Below are 22,497 nucleotides of genomic sequence, written 5' to 3'. Positions count from 1 at the left end.
TTACTCTTAATTATAAGTGAAATGTATTATTTTTAATTAGTTGAGTAAATTAAAACTGGAATGATGAAATCAAAGTCATATGTATTATTAACACAACTTTAGTGACTAGATGAAATTTCCTGTCAACAAGTATAAATAGCTTTCTACCATATGTGTGTGTGTGTGTGTGTGTGTGTATAAAACTGAACAAATAGCATGGAGGACATGGGGAGTTGGAGAGGAGAAGCCAGTTGGGGGAAATTGGAAGGGGAGGTGAACCATGAGAAACTATGTACTTTGAAAAAAAATATGAGGGTTTTAAAGGGGTGGGGGGTGGGAGGTTGGGGAACCAGGTGGTGGGTATTAGAGAGGGCACGGATTGCATGGAGGACTGGGTGTTGTGCAAAAACAATGAATACTGTTACGCTGAAAAGAAATAAAAAATTAAACAAAACAAAACAAAACAACTTAAAAAGCATTTGTAATCTCAGTGGTATAACCCAACAGCCATTGGAACCATAACTATAAGACTTCAAATAATATATGGAAAATTTCTTCATCCCTTTTAGTAAATAGTCTTAGAGAGCAAAAAATTCATAATAGCAAGATTCAAAAAACCTATGACATGAATTCGGATTTTTAGACTATGAACAGAACACATTGCTTAATAAATTTAGAAATTCTTTGAGACAAAAATGTATCAAAACATTAATTGGACAGGGTCTCTTATACCACAAGACTCAGTTAAAGAAAATTATGTCCATTTTTTCAAAATTTGAATCAAGTGCTGTGTGATATTCTTTAGACTGTGGACAATTATACAGTTGAAACTTCTATGTTAAAAATATCCTTTTTCGACTTTTCCTGATATTTTCCTAACAAAATTTTGAGAACTGAAAAATATGTTTTGTCATCCATCTAAAAAATCTTTCTCTTTATTTTCTGTGTAAGGTACTGACCAATACATGTAGCTGATCAAAGTTCTAAGAACAAATCTGGAAAAAAAGGCTTCAAAACATCTGTTGGTTATACACCCATGTTCATAGAAGTTTATTCACATAGACAAAAGCTGGAAGCAACTAAAGTATCCACTGTGAGACTCACAGATGAACAAAGTGTCGTGTAAACATACGGGGAATATTATTCACCCTAAAAAAGGAAGAAGTTCTGACACACACTACAACATGGATGAACATTGGAGACATTGTTCTAAGTGACATAGGGCACTCCTGAAACTGAAAACATAGACAGAAACTATATGACTCTGTTTATGGGAAGTTCCTAGGGTAGTCAAATTCAGAGAGACAGAGAGGAGATGGCGGGATCCAGGGGTGGGGCAGGGAATGGGGGTAGTCATTGTCTCATGGGGACAGAGTCTCAGCTTGGAAAGATGAGAAAGTTCTGGAGATGGATGGAGGGGATGGTTGCACAACAATGTGAATGTACCTAATGCCACTGAGCTGTGTACTAAAAGTGGTTAAAATGGTACCTTTTTTTTTTTAAAGATTTTATTTATTTATTTGACAAAGATCACAAGCAGGCAGAGAGGCAGACAGAGTGGGGGTGGGCGGGGAGCAGACTCCCCGCTGAGCAGAGAGCCGGATGCAGGGCTCAATCCCAGGATGCTGGGATCATGACCCAATCTGAAGGCAGAGGCTTTAACCCACTGAGCCACCCAGGTGCCCCAAAATGGTAACTTTGATATATTTTTTATTAATATATAATTATTAATATATATTATATTTATTATATACTTTATATAATATAGTGTGTGAAAAATCATATGGAAAATAATAGAAAGAGTGATCTGGTGAAATAGTGGGGAATTCCCAGTGCATATATATGATATACCATATAATATATACACATACACACACATATATATAATATACAGTGATACATATTATATATATATAAGAAGTTGTCTGACTTCTAAAATTGATGCATGTTCATTTTTTTAAAAATATTTATTTATGGGTTGCCTGGGTGGCTCAGTGGGTTGAGCCTCTGCCTTAGGCTCAGGTCATGATCTCAGGGTCCTGGGATTGAGCCCCACATCGGGCTCTCTGCTCAGCAGGGAGCCTGCTTCCCCCTCTCTCTGCCTGCCTCTCTGCCTACTTGTGATCTCTCTCTCTCTCTCAAATAAATAAATAAAATCTTTTAAAGAATTAAAAATATACATTTATTTATTTCAGAGAGAGAGAGAGCAGGAGGAAGAGCAGAGAGAGAGAATCTCAAGCAGACTCCCCACTGAGTGACGAGTCAGGACGTGGGGCTTGATCTCAGGACCCTAGGATCATGACCTGAGCCGAAATCAACAGATGGACTCTTAACTGACTGAGCCACCCAGGGCATAAAAATGAAAATAGTTCATTTTTACTATTAATGACTTACATGTGTTGTCCCATTACAAAAATTAGTTGCTATCAACAGCATCTCATTATTATTAAGGGATGCAATCAAAATTATCCTTGAAATCTGTCTAGGAATAATGATTCTGTTGCTTAAGAGGGTATGTGTGAACTAAGGATGTGTCCTGGAAATCCTTCAAGTGAATGTCTTAATTAAAATATAGCAGATAGGATAAAAAAATCATAGGTTTCTATAGCTTGATGATGCTCTGTGGTGGTTATACTTGCATACTGCCAACAAGATTGAGCTCTGGAACAATTCCAGCACCCCAGAAATATACATTACTCCCCAAGATCATCATTATTCCAACATCCATCACCAGAGATTTGCTTTGTCCATTTGGGGCCTTTATATAAATGAGATCATGCTGGAAAAACATTTAAAAGAATGATTCCAGGACATCTGGGTAGCTCAGTGGGTTAAGCATCTGCCTTTAGCTCAGGCGGTGATCCCAGAGTCCTGGGATGAGTCCTGCATTGGGCTCCCTGCTCTGTGGGAAGCTTGCACTCCTCTCCCTGCCTCTGCTTCTCTCTCTTGGCCTCTCATGAATAAATAAATAAAATCTTAAAAAAAAAAAAAAAAGACTTGACTAAAGATGTTTCTCAATCCTTAGATTTGTAAAGAAACTGGAGATGAAGTGAGATGTTCCTTAAAGGAGGCTGTGTACCCTGGAGGCCACACCCAAGAGGAAAGGAATATTTTAGGGAGAAAACATCCCAGTAGGGACTGAGGAGTGGGGCTGGAAGACGTGCATGTATGTCCGGGGGTGGGGGGAACCAGGGCTGGTGGAAGTTGTACAGATCCTACATGCGGCTCCAACTCTGCTCTCAGGGTATAGACATGGCACTAATTCACCTCCCTGCCCCTTGAGAGGGGGTGGGGAGTCTCCAGAAACAATCAAAACAGCAATTTAATGAGAAGGGAGGGAATTCAGCCCCAAAGAATCCTCCTGTGCCCTTCACCTCAGGGTCGCCTCTCCCTTGTCAGAAGGAAATGCCCTTGGGTCAGGCCAGGTGTCATTGTGGCCCTGGGCCCCCATGCTTAGTGGTCCCTGTTTCTCTGCCCTTATTTGTCTTCCATTGGGAGAAGCTAATATAACAGAGCCCAAATCTTCAGCAGTACCATTATGCTGCCCTAGCGTTGCTCAGAAACTGCAGTGGCAAAGAGGTAAGACGAGGGCCGAAGACTTCACTTGCATGCTTTCCTGGCACATAGGTAGAAATGCAGAGAGGAAAAGCCCACCCAAATCAAGAAAAAGTCCCTGGCTCTGGACAGGACTGTCAGAGCCCCACTGCGCTTGATGTCCTCACTTCATCTCCAGCTCTGTTCTCCTTTCCCTGCCTCTTAGTTCTCGGTCTCCCCCTCGGTCTCTACCCACTTGAGCATCCCTCCCTTTTATTTTCTAGAGGGAACTTGACACATGTAGGAAGTGTCTCCCTTATGCCTAACACTGAGCTAGGTACTGCATATAAGGAGGAAACTACAATGCTTTGCTTCCCTGAGAAGATGAAAGCCTCAGGATCAAACCCATGCAGGCACTGTGACAGCTTGCCCCACATGTGGCCGGTGTCTAGAAGGTACAGAGGAGGTGCAAAGAGAGAGTGGTCAGCACTGCCTGGGGCGCGTCAATGAAGATTTCAGGATTTCAGGACAGAGCATGGGAGGAGACATAGGATTTTCCCAGGTGAATAGGCAGGAAGAAGTCTCCAGGGGAAGGTAAATGCAAAGGTCCAGAGCTACAAAATTGCATAGGATGTACCTAGAATCGTAAGAACTGTCGAGTAGCTGATGTCAAAGCCGTAGTTTCCGATAGATAAAAATGTGACTCTCATATAAATATATGGTGAGTATTTGTCAAAGACTTACTTATTAATAAGGGAGCCAAAGAGAGTAAAGCTAGTTTGCAGAGCATTTGAGGAACAGGGATTTATACAGGTAGGAAAGGAATAATGAAATGAGGTTTCCAAGCTGGATGCAGAAATAGGCTCTCTGCTCAGCTTCTCTCTCTACCTCAGCCTCTCCCCCTGCTCATGTCCTTTCTCTCTCTCAAAGGAATAAATATTTTTTTAAAAAGTGCTCGTAAAAAAGGGGATAGGGCATTGCCATAAAAATGTTGTGAGGCTCTGGCACCTTGTTTAGATTCTTAAAAATTGGGGCACCTGGGTGGCTTAGTTCGTTAAGTGTCTGACTTTGACTCAGGTCATGATCTCGGTGTCCTGGGATCGGAGCCCCATGTGGGGCTCCCTGGTCAGCAGGGAGTCTGTTTCTCCTTCTCCTTCTGCCCCGGCCACTGACTCATGTGCTCATGCTCTCTCTCTCTTTCTCTTAAATAAATAAATAAAATATTTAAAAAATTTTTTTTAAAAAACCCTGTAGCTTTTGGCATTATCTTCTTTACCAGATAGAGATTCATTGTCCCACAGGGCAAGGAACAATAACCATTGGGGTGATCTTCTTAGCTGAATAGAAACATTTTGCATCTCTACTAGACAAAAATCACTTGAAGTTTATTAATCTCTATGTGTTAGCACTGATGTCACACAGTCCAGGTCTCAAGCAAATGAAGGGACGTTCCCTCAGAAAATGGGAGAATTAGGGGCGCCTGGGCGGCTCAGTGGGTTAAAGCCTCTGCCTTCAGCTCAGGTCACGATCTAAGGGTCCTGGGATCGAGCCCCGCATCCGGTTCTCTACTCAGCAGGGAGCCTGCTTCCCTCTCTCTGCCAGCCTACTTGTGATACCTCTCTCTCTGTCAAATAAATAAATAAAATCTTTTTTTTTTTTTAATGGGAGAATTAAGTTGGCCCATTCTGCAATACTTCAAGGTAGTGTTCAAAAGAAATGCAGCCATCCTTCTGAGTAATTTAAAAGTTTTGGGTAATTTCCTCCTTAATACAAAGGATGGATCAGAAGACAGGAGGGGATTGGGGGAATCAGTGATGAGGCCAGAGCAAGAAGACAGGGGCCAAACCATGAAGGGAGTGGAGTTAGGACCTTCCCCTGGAGGGATACCGAGCGGCTGAAAGACTTTTTTTTTTTTAAGATTTTATTTATTTATTTGACAGAGAGAGAGAGATCACAAGCAGGCAGAGAGGCAAGCAGAGAGAGGAGGAAGCAGGCTCCCTGCTGAGTAGAGAGCCCGATGTGGGGCTCGATCCCAGGACCCTGAGATCATGACCTGAGCCGAAGGCAGAGGATTAACCCACTGAGCCACCCAGGCACCCAGCTGAAAGACTTTTAAAAGATGTGAACAATGATGAGGTGGGAACCATGCTGACCTCTCCTGCATAATGGGCAAAGAGGGTGCCAGTCCATGTGTGGCCCATATGAGAAGCTATAAGGACCTGAATTAAAGCCCCACTGGTGAGTGAAGGTGTTCAGTGAAAATTTTTGTTGCCATTTTGATACCAAAGACAGCCAGATTCTCCCAAAATACCGATCTTCAGGATAAGTTTTGCATCACAGCCATCCTTACCCATTCCTGACTCCTCATGTCCTACTGCATGGAAGGTCTCAGATGCTCCTACTAGCAAAGTTCCTCTCATTTGTCTTGCTACTATCCATGGAGTCCCAAAGCAATCAAATTTGCATTTGCCATCTAGGCTAATTATATTCTTCTCACATCTGAAGAATCAGCCCTAAATCGAATCTTTCATTCTGCATGCCTGCCACATGCACACCCCACCACCACCACCACAACTGAGAGCACATACTCAGAATCAAAGCATGGATCTCCAGCACTTTGCCGGAGACATCAGCACGTCCACCTTCCATCAGTGGCCTGCAGATGGTGAACATTATTCCCAGTTCACCATCAGACTCATTAATGTTGCATCCCAGTGGAGAGGTTTTAGTTCTGCAGGCTGTTACCTTTTATTTGCAATCATCAGATACAATTCAAACGCTTCTGTGATGGGAAATATTGGGCCAATTCTGGGTATATGTGTGTGTGAGGGTATTTCTGTCCAGGAGATGGACATTCAGACCCCTAGATAGAGCAAAGAAGATTGCCCTTTCTGATGTGGGTGGGCCTCATCAGAGCTACTGCAGGCCTGTAGAGATCAAAAAGGCTGAGTAAGAGATCATTCCGTCTTCCTGACTGCCTTCTGGCTGGCTTGTCCCCTTGCAAAACTCGAGCCTGCCAGGCTTTTCAGACCAGAAACCACGCCAACAGCTCTGATTCTCAGGCCTTCAGGCTCCACCTATAAATATCTGTCGCAGATCTGTTGGTTCTGTGTTTCTGGAGAATCCTTATTTTATAGCTTCTTCCCCTTGTTTCATCTCTGGATTTTTGTTTCTTTTACTGCTGCTTTCCCTTTTCTTCCCTCTTCCAAACTCCATTCCCTCTCTCCACCTGGCATAATGGCTCATGCTATCTTTTATTTAGGGATTACTGTGTTCCTGACCTGCCCAGGGGAACAGGGAGAAGAAGGGGCCATCCTGAAATCGGCTCAAGTACATGAATATATTTCTCCATAATTTTTTTATTATCACAAAGTAATATATGCTAATTATGGAAAATTAAGAAGACATAGAAAAAGAGGGAAAAAAAGAAAATAGGCACCTAGACTCTTACCTCTCAGGAAAAGCAAGGTGGACACTCTGGTGAGTTTCTTTCCATTACAATTCACCTCTGGATGGCCCCTGTTCTCAGTAAACATCTCTTTAGTCTTCCCATTTCATTCTCTTCTTTCTATGTTCCACTCTACCATGGACACTTTGCTATGTTAGTTAAGGTTTCCTAACTGTCCTATTTAGGTTTTGAAAATATGCACTAATATAAACATTATGTCTGACAGCAATACTTCCAACAGCATACTCTAACTTGGCAACACCTGGCAAATATTCTACTCCAACAGCAGAACTCCGATGCCAATATTCTAAATAATGTGATTGAACAGGAGACTCTACAGTGATTCTAGAGAACCATAAACAGCAATGCCATCAACAGTCTCATACCTAACTCTTTTTCTGGCCCATATAACCTTTTCGTTTTTTCTTACTGCTTTTATTTTCTTATTTTGTAGCTCTTTTGTAGTTTTCAGTTTTTACTTAAATCCCCATTAATGTACAGTATAATATTAGTTTTCGATGTAGAATTTAGTGGTTCATCATTTACATACAACACTCAGTGCTCATCACGAGTGGCCTCCTTAAGGCCCATTCCCCATTTAGCTCATCCCCCACCCTCCTCAGTTTGTTCTCTATAGTTAAGAGTCTGTTTCACGGTTTGCCTCTCTCCTTTTTTCCGCCCCATATTCATCTGTTTTGTTTCTTAAGTTCCACATATGAGTGAAATCATACGGTATTTTTTCTCTGACTTTTCACTTAGCATAATATACTGTATCTCCATCCACGCTGTTGCAAATGGCAAGATTTCATTCTCTTTATGGCTGAGTAATACCACAGTGTATGTATACACCACATCTTTATCCATTCATCAGACAATGGACATTTGGGCTCTTTCCATAGTTTGGCTCTTGTTGATAATGCTGCTATAATCATCAGGGGGCATGTGTCCCTTTGCATCAGTATTTTTGTATCCTTTGGGTAAATACCCTGTGTTGCAACTGCTGGGTCATAGGGTAGCTCTATATTTAACTTTTTGAGGAACGCTTTCTAGAGTGGCTGCCCCAGTTTGCATTCCCACCAACAGTAGAAGAGTGTCCCCTTCCTCCACATTCTCACCAATACCTGGTGTTTCCTGTGTTGTTGATTTTAGTTATTCTGACAGGTGTGAGGTGGTATCTCATTGCAGTTTTGACTTGTATTTCCCTGATGATGAGTGATATTGAGCATCTTTTCATGCGTCTATTGCCCATCTGGATGTCTTCTTTGGAAAAATATCTACTTATGTCTTCTGCCCATTTTTTAACTGGGTTGTTTTTTGGGTGTTGAGGGTAATAAGTTCAACTATTTTTAAAAGTTTTCTAATATATTAAACTGTATTTTTACATTTCCTTATAATTTTTCCCTCTCTCAGACTTTAATTCGCTTTTTAATGCCATTTGATATTATTATTTTTTTGTGTGTGATGATTTAAAATTTTTTTAAATTTTTTATTTTTTAAATTTCTTTTCAGTGTACCAGAATTCATTGTTTATGCACCACACCCAGTGCTCCATGCAATACATGCCCTCCATAATATCCACTACCAGGCTCACCCAACTTCCCACCCCCTGCCCCTTCAAAACCCTCAGGTTGTTTTTCAGAGTCCATAGTCTCTCATGGTTCATCTCCCCCTCCGATTTCCCCCGACTCCTTTCTCCTCTCCATCTCCCCATGTCCTCCATGTTATTTCTTATGCTCCACAAATAAGTGAAACCATATGATAATTGACTCTCTCCGCTTGACTTATTTCACCCAGCATAATCTCTTCCAGTCCTGTCCACGTTGATACAAAAGTTGGGTATTCATCCTTTCTGATGGAGGCATAATACTCCATAGAGTGTATGGACCACATCTTCCTTATCCATTCGTCCATTGAAGGGTATCTTGGTTCTTTCCACAGTTTGGTGACCGTGGCCATTGCTGCTATAAACATTGGGGTACAGAGGGCCCTTCTTTTTACTCCATCTGTATCTTTGGGGTAAATACCCAGTAGTGCAATTGCAGGGTCATAGGGTATTATTTTTTTAAAAAGATTTTATTTCTTTACCTGAGAGAGAGAACATGAGCTGGGTGAGGGTGAGGGGCAGAGGGAGAAGCAGATTCCCCACTGAGCCCAGTTACAGGGCTTGATCCTGGGACCCCAGGATCACAACTTGAGCTGAAGGTAGATGCCCCACCAACTGAGCTACCCAGGCCCCCTATCATTTGGTATTATTGATAAAACCGTAATTTATTGTATATACTTTAAACAACTGATCTAATTCTTTATAATCTATCACTACGCTGCTTAGGAACTTTGTATACATTTTTTTGAATGTATATAAAATTGAAGGCAACTGCCTCTGAGTCTAGAAATTTCCTCCTGTCACAGAGACCTAATATCCAAACATAAACTAAGGCTTCTTACTTTTTTTTTACCAGGTGAAATAAAAGGTAGGGCCTGCATTCCCTTTATGTTCATTTGGAAAACCTTCATGATAAATGGTGTGTCTTCCTAGTTAGAGGATTTTATGATAGGGAATTGTCTTTACTATACCCTGAAAATTTCTTCTGTTACTCTCACTCAACCAAAATATACAGAGAGCACCAGGTATTGTGTTAAGGGCTTGGGATATGAAATGAAAATGAAATAGAAAAGGCAGAGTTGTCCTAACCTAAAGAAATGAAAGGAACTACAATACGAACTTGCAGAGAATAATTAGAATGTATGGTTCGGGGGTGGGGAGGGTGTCTGATTTACTCTTTGGAATTGAAGCATATTGTGGTACCTTGATCATTATGATGGTGATTGAGGGACAAATTAGGACAGCAATGGAGGAGTTACTGTAATAATTAAAGAATTATCTATAAAATCTTTGCACAGTATCCTTATCAGAACCAAACAACACAGAGAATGTGCTGTTCCTAGATACTAATAAGATACCAGGCACACACTAGTTAGGCATGAGAACAAAAAATATTATTAAATTCTGCAAGTCTCGATGATCTCCTTCTTCTCTGTTTCCCTGGACTTGAAGAGACCACAGACACAAGGCAGGATGAAGATTCTCATGAGGCTAGTGGTCCTCTCATAGGAATTATACAGCAGAGGTGGGGCACCCATGCATGGGGGATGATGCAGAGGAGACCCCGACATGGTTTGGAACATTTATTTTTTTATTTTGTTTTGTTTTATTTTAATTTTTAAAAGATTTTACTTCTTTATTTGAGAGAGAGAGAGAATGAGCAGGTAAAGTGTCAGGCAGAGGGAGAAGCAGGCTGGGCTGAGCAGGGAGCCTAGCCTCCGCCCCTGATGCAGGGCAAAATTCCAGGACCCTGAGATCATGACCTGAGCTGAAGGCAGACGCTTAACTGACTGAGCCACCCAGGAGCCCTTTATTTTATTTTTTTAAGTTTTTATTTTTAAGCGATCTCCACACTCAATGTGGGACTCAAACTCATAAACCCAAGATCAAGTGACCCATGCTCTGCCAACTAAGCCTACTGGCTGCTTTGGGACATTCATTTTAAAGAGGTGATCCTGGTAGTAGTGATACAAACAGGAAGGGGAGGGTGTTACTGAAGAGATTTTGGTCAACTAAAGAAATCACAACCACAACTCTTATGTAATGCACAAGACCTCATGAGTTTGAAATATAATGGCACATTCTTCTTTTGTCATTGTTTTAACATTGCCTCTTTCCAGGCAATTTCCATAAGTTGTATGGAAGCTGGGAACCAAACAGTGGTTTTGAAATTCATCCTTCTGGGACTTTCAGAAGATATGGACTTGCAGCCCCTCCTCTTTGGGTTGTTCCTATCCATGTTCCTGGTCACCATGCTTGGGAACCTTCTCATCATTCTGGCCATCAACTATGACTCCCACCTCCACACGCCCATGTACTTCTTCCTCTCCAACCTGTCCCTCACTGACATAGGTTTCACTTCCACCACTGTCCTCAAGATGCTAGTGAACATCCAGACACAGAGCAATACCATCACATATGAAGGCTGTCTTACCCAGATGTGTTTTTTCATGATTTTTGCTGGACTAGATAATTTGCTACTGACGGTGATGGCCTATGATCGGTTTGTGGCCATCTGTCATCCCCTGCGCTATACAGTCATTATGAATCCTCGCCTTTGTGGTTTCCTGCTTCTACTTTCTTGGTTCATCTGCCTGACATATTCTTTGTTGCAAAGCTTGATGTTTTTGAGGGTGTCCTTCTGCAAAGAGATAGAAATCCCCCACTTCTTCTGTGAACATACTCAGATCCTCAAGCTTGCCTGCTCTGACACCCTTGCCAATGACATCCTGCTGTATTTTGTAACTGGCCTGCTGGGTATCATTCCCCTGACTGTGATCCTTTTTTCTTATTATAGAATTATTTCCTGCATAATGGACATTTCATCGGTGGCAGGGAAGTATAAAGCCTTTTCCACCTGTGGGTCTCATCTCTTGGTTGTCTCCTTGTTTTATGGGGTAGGCCTTGGAGTGTACCTCACTTCTGGAACAACTCATCCCTCCAGAAATGGCTCAATAGCCTCAGTGATGTACACGGTGGTCACCCCCATGCTGAACCCCTTCATCTACAGTCTGAGGAACAGGGACATGAAAAGGGCTCTGAGGAGACTTTTCAGGAGAGGAGTCTACTCTCAGTGAGATAACCAAAGCTAAGGACAGACAACAGAGATCCAAAGTGCTGATAGCTGGTGTTCCTGAGTATGTAATCTGAAGACAAAACATAAATACTACTCATGATTTACTAGAAGAAAAACATCCCTAAACTGAAGACAAGCTTGAAGCAGCACACCGAAAGTCTTATTGTTCATGCAAGAAAAAGAATGGTCAACCAATAACTAAACTCATGAAAATATGTTATTTCCAGGACACAGACTCCTGTAAGCAAGCATCAGGGGAGGAGAAAGCAAATTGAGGAGTGCTTTGGGGAGAAGGGGGGCAGGAGTGACAAGCATTTCACATTACTGATTCGACTTTACTCCTCTCAGTTATATTCTGGATTTTAGCACCAGGAATGCTGGCCCATGGGTCTCCCTGGTCTCAGTGTGGAAACCGTTATCTATCTGGGCAGTCTCATACTGATCTCCCTCACTCCATAAAATTTTACATACTGAATCTTGATTTTGTGGTGGCCATTGACCTATACATGGGATGTTAATAATAAGCTTCTTTAGGAAACTCATTGCGGTGTCTATTTTAAGGGAAAGAGAATCCTGGCCTTTGTTGATCCAAGTAAGAAGCAATCTACTTGCCATCTTCCTTGCCTGGTACACGCTTTGCCAAGTCTTTGCGTGCCTGACTCCTTCTCACAATCAGGCTTCAAATCAAAACTGTCAACTCTTCAGAGGCCTACGCTGACCACCAGCTTCCTACAAGTCCAGATTTCATGGCACTTGCCATATTTTGAAGGGCAGCAGAGCAGTGTGCAAGAGGACTCTGGGCTCAAATCTGCCATCATTCACAATGGTGTGATCTTACACAAGTCACATCTGTGTGCCTCTATGTCCTTATCTGTAATAGTGATGACAATACATTTCCTGAAGAGTTCTGGTGGGGATTAAATGTTACACTTGAGTGCTCGGAACAGTGTCTGGTATAAGCACTCAGTACGTGTCAGCCATCATGATCCATGAGGGCCACCAAACTCTATATTGGCCACGAAAAGGTGCAGAGCTTTTCAACAGTCTCCATTCCTTTAACCCTATTAACTATAATAGCTTATACTGCCATGGAGCGAGGGGGATGGCACAGGGAAAGGATCTCCATTACCAGCAGGACAGGTTTGGAAAAACCGGGTAGAGAGGATTGAACAGGCTATGGTAGATTAGATGGAGCTGAGTGACTCTCCAGAGCTGACTCAGGGCACCAATGGAGCCACATAGGGGAGAGGCCTTGTTCAAAGCCAGCTCTCTGAACAGCCCCAGGAGCACATGCTGGAGGCTAGATCTGCACAAACCAGGAGAGGACCTTCCTGAACTTAGAGTTTAAGGATTACACCAGGAAATGGCCCCAGATAGAGACTCCCCACAACAGGGAACTGAGAGGGCAAAGCATCCTTTTTTACTGGTTGAGACAGAATGGGTAGAATGGGTAGAGTCTTCTGAACTGAGAACAAAAACTGTCTTACATTGATTTGAGGACCGTTGAACCCTCTTGGTGATCACTAGATTTGGCCTCAGGCAGATTCCAATGTCTGAATCCTAACTTCACCATTTACTAGGATATTTACTAGCTCTAAGCTGCCTCAAATTTTTCATCTGTAAATAACTGTTGGGGTGATTACAGAAAACTAGTGTTAATTGTCTCACATAGAGATTCTCACAAAGTAGTGGGCACCATATTTATTAACACCATTGATTTATTTGAGTCCCCATCTAGTGCCAAAAAGTTAGCTCTATTGGCTTGGATCCTGTAACCTGGAAAACTATGCCCAGTTGCATTCTTCCCAGCAGGTGTCTGAGGGTGTGATGCAAACTGACTCTCTCAAACAAAGTCACTTTATTTTATTTTATTTCTTTATAATTTTTTATTTTTTTATTAACATATAATGTATTATTAGCCCGAAGGGTACAGGTCTGTGAATCACCAGGTTTATACATTTCACAGCACTCATCATAGCACATACCTTCCCCAATGTCCATAACCCCACCACCCTCTCCCTACCCCCTCTCCCTGGCAACCTTCAGAAACAAAATCACTTCATTCAGTGCAATAAGGTCTTAGCTTCCAACCTTTTCATGAAACTTCTTCCCTAGTGACCTCAGCAGAATTAGATGAAGCCAAGAGGATAGGACCATCCTAATGAGCCTGGAATACTATCTGATTGTCTTCTGTCTCCCATTTAGTGCCTAGTATAGAAATTATTACTCTACCACAGAGTTTTTCAACTTGGGGACTGTTGACATTTGGGTCCAGATGGGCTCTTGTGGTGGAGGCTGTCCTATGTGTTGTAGGATGTTTTGCAGCATCTGCGGCCTCTGTACACTAGATGCTAGTGGCATCCTCCCCAACCCTAGTTAAAGATAAGAAAGGTCTCCAGACACTGCTAAATGTCACTGCTAAATGACTACGAGCAAAGTCACTCCTGGACGAGAACCACCTGGTCTGCCATGAAACAAAGGAGTCAAGGAAAGGAAAAATGAAAGAAGTATGAAGCAAGGGGGAAGATCCTGGTTTTCCTAAGTCCCAGAATAGAATGAATCCAGGATACTGGCCTGTATTCAAGAGTCTTTGTATGCAGGAGGCCACAGGTCAGGAATGGAAGCACCAGTGCACATTCATCGAGTAAACAGATGAACACTTTCAGTGGTCTCAAAACCCCAGGGAAAAGAACCCTGTCTGTTATTATCTGCTTGAACGCCAATGCCAAGTGTGTGGAACATCCTAAGAAAATACTTATTAGATTGACTGTTTTGTTCTCACAGTATGACTGGCCTTAGTCCAGGCACCTACATGTGTTAACTCAGTTCATCTTCACAACCACCTTAAGGAAACAGATACTACTATTATTTCCACTTTGCAAAGCGGGGTGCAGTGGCACAGACTGCTGATTCACAGTAATCTCTGTAACTATATTATCTGAAAATATCCTCTGCTGATCTCTGAGGTGAAACATTCCTATGAATTCTGTCTCCAAGTGGATTCCTTTGGAGAAAGACATCTCTCCACCTGCTGACCTCCCTTCTTGGAGGAGCTCTGTCCTCCTTAGGTCTGAGGCCGGAAGTAATTCCCAATAGCCTATAAGGTGCACTTTCTCCCACCAGCTGAAGGACTAAGAGGTTCTTTTGGACAGAGTTGGCTGAGTCTCTATGGCCTTGTCTCAAGGATGTGGAACCTCACTCTCTTGTCCCATCTAGCAGGGAAACCCAACTCCATCAAGAAATATTGCCTAAACTTACCATAAATCCCATTGTAAACCACTGGAGACACAGCCAGTACAAGAAAACACATAGGATCAAAGGCCAATGTCATCCAACAGAGTTATATTTCTCTACTGAAAAGGGACTTCTATTAACCAATCAGATAGGATGCCATCCATAGACAACACCTATCATTTCCAATGCCCAGAAAAGAGACATTAATAAAGGCTCAAATGTCTCTAAAAACACAAAGCAATGGTGGGACTCACATAGAACCTGGCTGGAAAGTGCTGCTTCCACTTGCCTACATCAAGACGTCAAGGCACAGAAACATGAAGCCAGTGATTCGAGCTTGTAGGATTTACTCTTCCCCAGTAGTACCCAAAAGCTAATTAGCCAGATTTATAGTTTTTGAGGCCTTTCAGATAAAAGCTGCTTATTACTGGGGTCTTAGCAGCTGTACAACGGCTTGCAGTCTCCTAAAAGAATGTGCTTTGGTCTCCTGGGGTGATCAGCTTCTCACTGGCAAGCCGAATTTTCTCCCATTTCAGCTTACTTTGTTTCCAAGCGTGTTCCAAGCCTGTACGCCACATTAACTCTAAGGCCCCTCAGACAAGTGCTTGCTCAGATCTCTGAATGTTCCACCAGAGAGCATGAGAACCTCCACCGTGAGCTCTGGACACAGGCAAAAAGGTATCAACTTGTTTGGTAAGCAAAAACTTAAATTGTTCAAGTGTGTGCAATTCATTAGATGTCAGTTATAGCTCTATAAAGCTGTTCTCTCATTTGGACTGTTTTTTTTTTTTTTTTTTTTTTTTTTTTTTTTTTTAAGTTTTACTTATTTGGGAGAGCGAGAGAGAGAAGGAGAGAATGAGCAAGGGGGAGAGGTAGACTCCCCGCTGAGCAGGGAGCCCGCCCTCAGGACTCGACCCCAGAACCCTGGGATCATGACCCAAGCTGAAGGCAGACATTTAACTAAGCCATCCAGGTGTCCTCTCATTTGGTCCTGTGGGGATTCCAGAAATGGCCACCATTTCTTCCCTTTCCTGGACCCACACCCCTTCTGTGTGACTGGTTACCTTCACTCTGGGCCCAGCCATGTGATTGCACTCGTCCATGGGGCGCAGGCAAAGAGGACACAAACAGGGACTTGATGGAAAAATTGCACAGGAGGGGGTCTTAATCTTCTGGAATGCTCTGGAAGGGCAGGTACAGGCCTTATCTGGACTGTAGGATGAGGAGCTCTTGAGTGAAGGTGCTGGCCAGACAAACTGGCAGTCCATGGCAGACACGAGGGAGCCTTGCCAAGCACAGCGCAAACTATCAATCAACAATAAACCATATGGTGGTGGTTTTAAGCCACCGTTCTGGATAGTTTATTATGCAGCAAATATAAATAACTTGTCCTAAAGGGCCTAGGTTACCTTTCTAAACAGCAAATCTCCTCACATAGCACTGGATTTTCACCAACTTCCAATTAACATTTGAGGCTGATAAATAAAACGTTGATAGATGGGTGGGGGGGCACCTGGGTGGCTCAGTGGGTTAAAGCCTCTGCCTTTGGCTCAGGTCATGATCTCAGGGTCCTGGGATCAAGCCCCACATCGGGCTCTCTGCTCAGGAGGGAGCCTGCTTCCCCCTGCCTCTCTCTGCTTCTCTGCCTGCTTGTGATCTCTGTCTAACAAATAAATAAAATCTTTTAAAAAAAGTATTGATAGATGGGAAACCTCAATGGCTCAGTTGTTTAAGTGTCTGCCTTTGGCCCAGGTCCTGATCCCAGGGTCCTGGGATCGAGTACTGCACAGGGCTCCTGCTCAGTGGGGAGCCTGCTTCTCCCACTGCCTGCTCCTCCCTGCTTGTGCTCTGAAAAATAAGTAAAATCTTTTAAAAAATGTTGATTCATATGTTGTGTATTACATAATCTATCCTATGTTGCCCCTTCAGCTTTATCTACTATTTCAAAGAGAATCCTGTTACCTGTCAAAGAATGTGCCTTTGCACCCAAGACTGGCATGTTTCTTCAATTCTGATCATGAACAGCATACGTAAGCCATCTACACTTAGCTTGCATCACCCCTATCTGGTTTTCATTGATTGCCAATATACCCTCCTCGGGACTTCCCGAATGGACTAATTGCCTACACTATCTTACTGTTTACATGTCTCCTTCTAGACTACTATTCCCTTGAAGACGGTACCTAGTCTTACTGCCCCTCTTCTCGAAGTGGAATTCAGTGTAAGGCACTTCAGTGATACTTGCTGGCTCCCTAGAGGGTGACCTGACTGGACTGGAGTTCCCAAAACAGTAGAGGGTATAGCTGGTTCCTAGTGGAAAGAACCAAAGGACAGAAAGCTAGAGTAAAACATGAAGACTGGGCAAGAGTGTAATTAGAAGGTCTCTCCAGAGAGATCATGTGCGAGATGACATTTGTCCTGACAACAGCAGGGCAGTGCAAGGAGAAGCAAGAGTTCCAGGCCACCGAGGTGTCACTGGGAATTGAGTTTTCCTTCTCCTCCTGTAATTGATGTGATTATGGGACTGCACAGACTGTGTAGCTGTGCTGGATTCCCAAGGCTCCTAATTACACAGCCCCAATTTCATCAATGCAGAGAAAGTGCTCTCCTCCTCCTGGGCCTGGCCTCTAGGGTACACCTTTTTTCTTCCCCACCGACCCAGCAAATGCCAATGACTGCTCTTCACTAATGAGCCTGGGAACACTTTCACCGAGGCCTTTGGGACGTTGAGCACTTCTGCTCACAGATGTGCAAGTGCCATCACTGCTCACACAATTGCCTGTGTGGAGGCACTGCACGTGGAAAGGAAGGGTGCAGAGATTCCAGGAAGGCAAATGGAGGACGCAAACCCATGACCATGCACCCCTGTTCGCCATGCACCATCAGCCAAACTGATCCACTGCAGTGTAAGCACCTGGCAAATAAATGGTTTGTTTCTAGCAGGTAAGCACTCTTCTTACCTGTGTCTTCTGTAGGCAAAAGACTACCTCACAGTGGTGTGCAGAGGACAGCAGGTTTATCTGGTAAAGTATTCAAATTTGCCACTTCTTCGATAAAGTGGAGAAACTCTTTTTAAAACAATTATGACAAATATTAATTATGTCAAAGGCCCAAGGCTGGAACTTGTCTTTAGGAAGCGTATTTATTCATTTTATTCTCAAGGAGTAATTGGTAGGCTTAAAAAAAAAAAAATCAGCTTTTATCCTAAATTCAGAAAAGTAGCAATGGGCTAAAAAACACACAAAAAAAGAAACTCCTGTTGCTTGTAACTGAAGAATGAGAAGGATCTCCTGTATGAAGAGGACTAGTTAAAAAAGTTGCTAGTCTTAATCCAGATTTAAGGAATCTCTAGAACCCAAAGGAAAGAGGGACACCAGAGGAAACTCTGGCCTCTCACATAATAGCTACAGCACCCCATGAACACAGGCTAACCTCTAGTCAGAAAAACTAAAACACACTGAGGGACTATTACTGCTGATCCTTTAACCTACCACATCATGTTCAACTTAAAAATAAAAGAACAACAAAGAAACAAAAACTGCAAGGCATGTTAAAGGCAAAGTAAGAACAGTCTAACATGAGATAAGCATTGGAACCAGATTCAGTTATAGCAGATTTTGGAACGGTCAGACCAGGAATCTAAAATAACTATAGTTAACATGCTACATGTTGTTGGTTTTTTTTTTTTTTTTAAGATTTTATTTATTTGACACACAGAGAAAGATCACAAGTAGGCAGAGAGGCAGGCAGAGAGAGAGGGGGAAGGAGGCTCCTCTCTGAGCAGACAGCCCGAGGCGGGACTCAATCCCAGGACCCTGAGATCATGACCTGAGGTGAAGGCAGAGGCCTAACCCACTGAGTCACCCAGGTGCCCCCATGCTTTGTGTTCTAATGGAAAAAGCAAATGTGCAAGAACAAATGAGTAACATAAGCTGAGAAATGAAAACTCTTAAGAATCAAAAGGAAATGTCAGAAAGCAAAAACACAGCAACAGAAGTGAAGACTGTCCTTGATGGGTGTGGCAGACTGGACCTGGCTGAGAAGACTTGGTGAACTTGAAGACGCTTCAATAGAAACTTCTAAAACAGAAATACAAAGAGGGGGAGGAAAAAAGGATGAAAGACAAAATATCCAAGAACCATGGGACAATTTATAAAAAGTGTAATGTAGGTGTTATGGAATATCAAGGTAGGAGGAGAATTAACAGGAAAAAACAGAATATTTTAAGTAATAACTGATGAGAACTTTCCAAATTAGTGACAGACACCAAACTATAGATCCAGAAAACTGAGAGATCATCAAAGTAGGATTAATGCAAGCCCCCCCCATCCCCCACCCAACACATCTCTATCTAGGCTTATTATATTCAAACTGCAGAAACTCAACATTCAATAAACCTGTAATTCATGAACAAAAATGAAAAAAAAAAAAAAAAACCCTACTGGGAAACTTAAAAACCCCTTATTAACTCCTGAATGAAAAGGGAAGTATAAACTGAAATTACAGAATTTCAAAGAAACAGTGATGATGGAAACTATGTATCAGAAGCCATGGAATGCAACTTAAAGCAGTAATCAGAGGAAAATTCAGTGCAGAAAGCACTTAATAAAATGAAAGATTAAGAATAAATTAATTGCTGGTTAAGAAAAAAGGCAAAAAAAAAAAAAAGAAAAAATAAACCAAAACAAAGTGTAAGGAAGGAGTGGAGATAAAAGCAGAAAGTAAAGAGGAAAACAGAAAAATAATAGGTCTAATTAGTCAAAATTTCATTTTTAAACAAGCAAACAAAGCAATAGCTCATTTGACCCAGGAAAAGAGCAAGTAAATAGATAAAAAGAGATGATGACCACTAAAACAGAAAACATTTTAAAAATCCTTAACTACTTTGCTGATCTCCATGCTAAATGAAATAGACAATTTCCAAGGAAAATACAGATTACCAATACTCATTCAAGTTAGAAAGCTCAAGACTAATTTCTATGAGAGAAAATTCCTAAAGAAATATACCACTAAAAGACACGACTCAGATGGTTTCAAAGGGAATTCTACCAAATCATCCAAAACCCACATTGTCCTAATGCCATATAAATTATCCCCAAGCACTCAGAAGGAAAAATTCCCAATACTTTTTATGAAGCAGGTATAATACTGATACCTAACCAGACACAGTACAAAGTACAGACCAATTATCATACATGAATACCAATGAGAACTTCTAAACAAAATACTAGCAAAAAGGATCCAGCACCACATTTACAAAATAATAGACCACGAACAAGTGAAATTCACTCCAGGAATGCAAGTTTTGTTGAATATTGAAATATTTATTAGTATCACATACTTTATTAATAAGTCAGAAGACTCATGATCCTCTTCATAGATGTTCAAAAAACCTGACAGAATTCAACCCCCATTCATGACAAAACATTCAAGAATATAGGATATCTTCTCAATATGATAAAATAAATATAACACCTTAGTTCTAAAAGACATTATCTTAATTAATGGGAAAACAACAGGAGAACCTCCTCTAGAAAAAGGCAAGGATGCCCTCTATCTCTGCTACTATTTGTCACTGTACTAGAGGTTACTAGCCAATGCAATTAGACAACCAAAAACAATTAGAGGTGTAGAACTGGTAAACAAGATATTTCAATTTGCAAGTGATACGGCAGCATACCTAGAAAACCAGTAATACAACTAACTCAAAAACTAATTCAGTGCACTGGCAAGTTACAAAATTAGTAGCTTTCATGTACAAAAACTGTGAACAGAAAACATAATGGAGAAAAGCTCATTTATAATAAATGACTAAATACTTAGAGAAAACGTAACAGGAATGTATAAAACTTGTGTAAGGAAAAATTTTTAACATTCCAGATAAACACTAAAATAGACCTGAACAAATGGAGAGATACCCTTTGTTCTTGGATAAGATGACTTTACAATACAGAATTGTTAGTTCTCCTCAAGTTAACTTATAAATTCAAGGCAATGACAATAAAAATACCAACAAGGTAATTTTAATAGAGTTCAACAAGATAATAGGAAAGTGCATATAAGAGTGCCTTGCTGGTTCAGTCAGCTGGGCATGGGACTCTTGATCTCGGGTTGTAATTTGAGCCCCACGTTGGTTATAAAGGGTACTTAAGAGAAAAAAATAATCTTAAAAGAAAAACAGACAAGAATACCTAGGAAGACACTGAAAAAGAATAATATGAGGGGGAACTAGACATTCCAAACATTAAAGCTTATTATAAAGCTTCTTATAATTTAAACACTGTGGCAAGGGGCATAAACAAATAAATCAGTAGACTAAAAAGCCCAGAATTAAACCAGATACACATGGAATTCAATATATGACAAAGATACATCTCCAATTCTTAGGGCCAAGATGTACTTTTTATATAAACAATGCTGGGTCAATATGGAAAAAATAAAACTAAGATTAACAGCTCACACAGTACATACAACAATTAATTTCACATGGACTATAGATCTAAACATAGATCTACAGGTATATACTAAAGCCAAAAACCAAACCAAAGCCAAAACCAACTTGTAGAAGAAATCATAGAATGTCCTCTTGCCTTCTGGGTGGCAAATATTTCTCATGCAAGAACTGTCCATAAAATTAAAATTAGGAATTCATTTCAACCAAAGACACCACTTAAAACACTGTAGACAAGCCACAGAGTGGGAGAGAGCATGCAAGACTCCCATCCAGAGGATTCGTAATACATACATCACAGTAAGAAAAAGGCAGGCAACTTTAGTACTTTATCCAACTCTACAAAATAGCTTGCTGGGAAATAACCTTGCACAAGCACTTTCGAAATTTGGCGTCATCTACAAAAATGAACATACGCACCTTGTAAGACCCAGCAATTTCAGTCCAGGGTATACACCCAAGAGAAATATACATGCACCTGTGCATGATCAGGAACGCTGAAGTATGTCTGTAGCAGCATTATTCACAACAGCCCCCAACTGAAAAGTGAAATGTCCACTGACACAAGTTGCTTAAATAATTGTGGAACATTCAGTGTTCAATATGCACGCGCGCGCGCGCACACACACATACACACAAAATATACTAGCTAGAAATACTCTAAATGCTAAGGATCAATTTCACAGAAATAATGAGCGAAGTCAGACCGACAAAAGAACACATAGCGTATGGTTCCGTATTGAGCTCAAAGACAAAACAAAAACAAAAAACCCACGCCGTGTGGGTAGTCAGAATTCTGGTTACCCATGCACAGTAGGGCAGGGTTTGTTGTGGGCGCAAGGCAAAGGGATGTCAGCTATGCTGGTAGTTATTCTTCTTGCCTGATCACATGGATTTGTTCACATAATAATTAAGTTGTATGTGTGTGAATTAAGCATTTTTGTGTTTTCAGTCAAACCTGTTTTAAACGTTTACACACACACACACACACACAACACACACACAACACTGTAGACATGATTTTGGCATCAATACCGTTAAGCCGAACATGCACAGACCTCACACCGACAATTTGCTTCTGGGATAACTCACCAAGGCTCCACAAAGTATGCACGCCATCTCCTAAAGTAGCCATGCTCTTAACTGGGGAAAATGGAACTAACTGTAAGTCA

At 41.5% G+C, this 22,497-nt stretch overlaps 1 protein-coding gene across 1 annotated transcript; it reads left to right on the top strand.

The window, feature by feature from the left end:
* The first annotated feature begins 10,702 nt into the window (after positions 1-10,702).
* Positions 10,703-11,641, top strand: LOC131823087 (olfactory receptor 7G3-like). The gene has a single exon (XM_059159069.1). The coding sequence runs from the start codon at positions 10,703-10,705 to the stop codon at positions 11,639-11,641; it is 939 nt and encodes a 312-aa protein (XP_059015052.1).
* The last annotated feature ends 10,856 nt before the right edge of the window (positions 11,642-22,497 follow it).

Source organism: Mustela lutreola, chromosome 2, assembly GCF_030435805.1.
Source record: "Mustela lutreola isolate mMusLut2 chromosome 2, mMusLut2.pri, whole genome shotgun sequence".
NCBI classification, from domain to species: Eukaryota; Metazoa; Chordata; class Mammalia; order Carnivora; family Mustelidae; genus Mustela; species Mustela lutreola.
The sequence above is the reverse complement of the archived record's forward strand: the minus strand, read 5'-3'. Positions and strand labels throughout refer to the sequence as shown.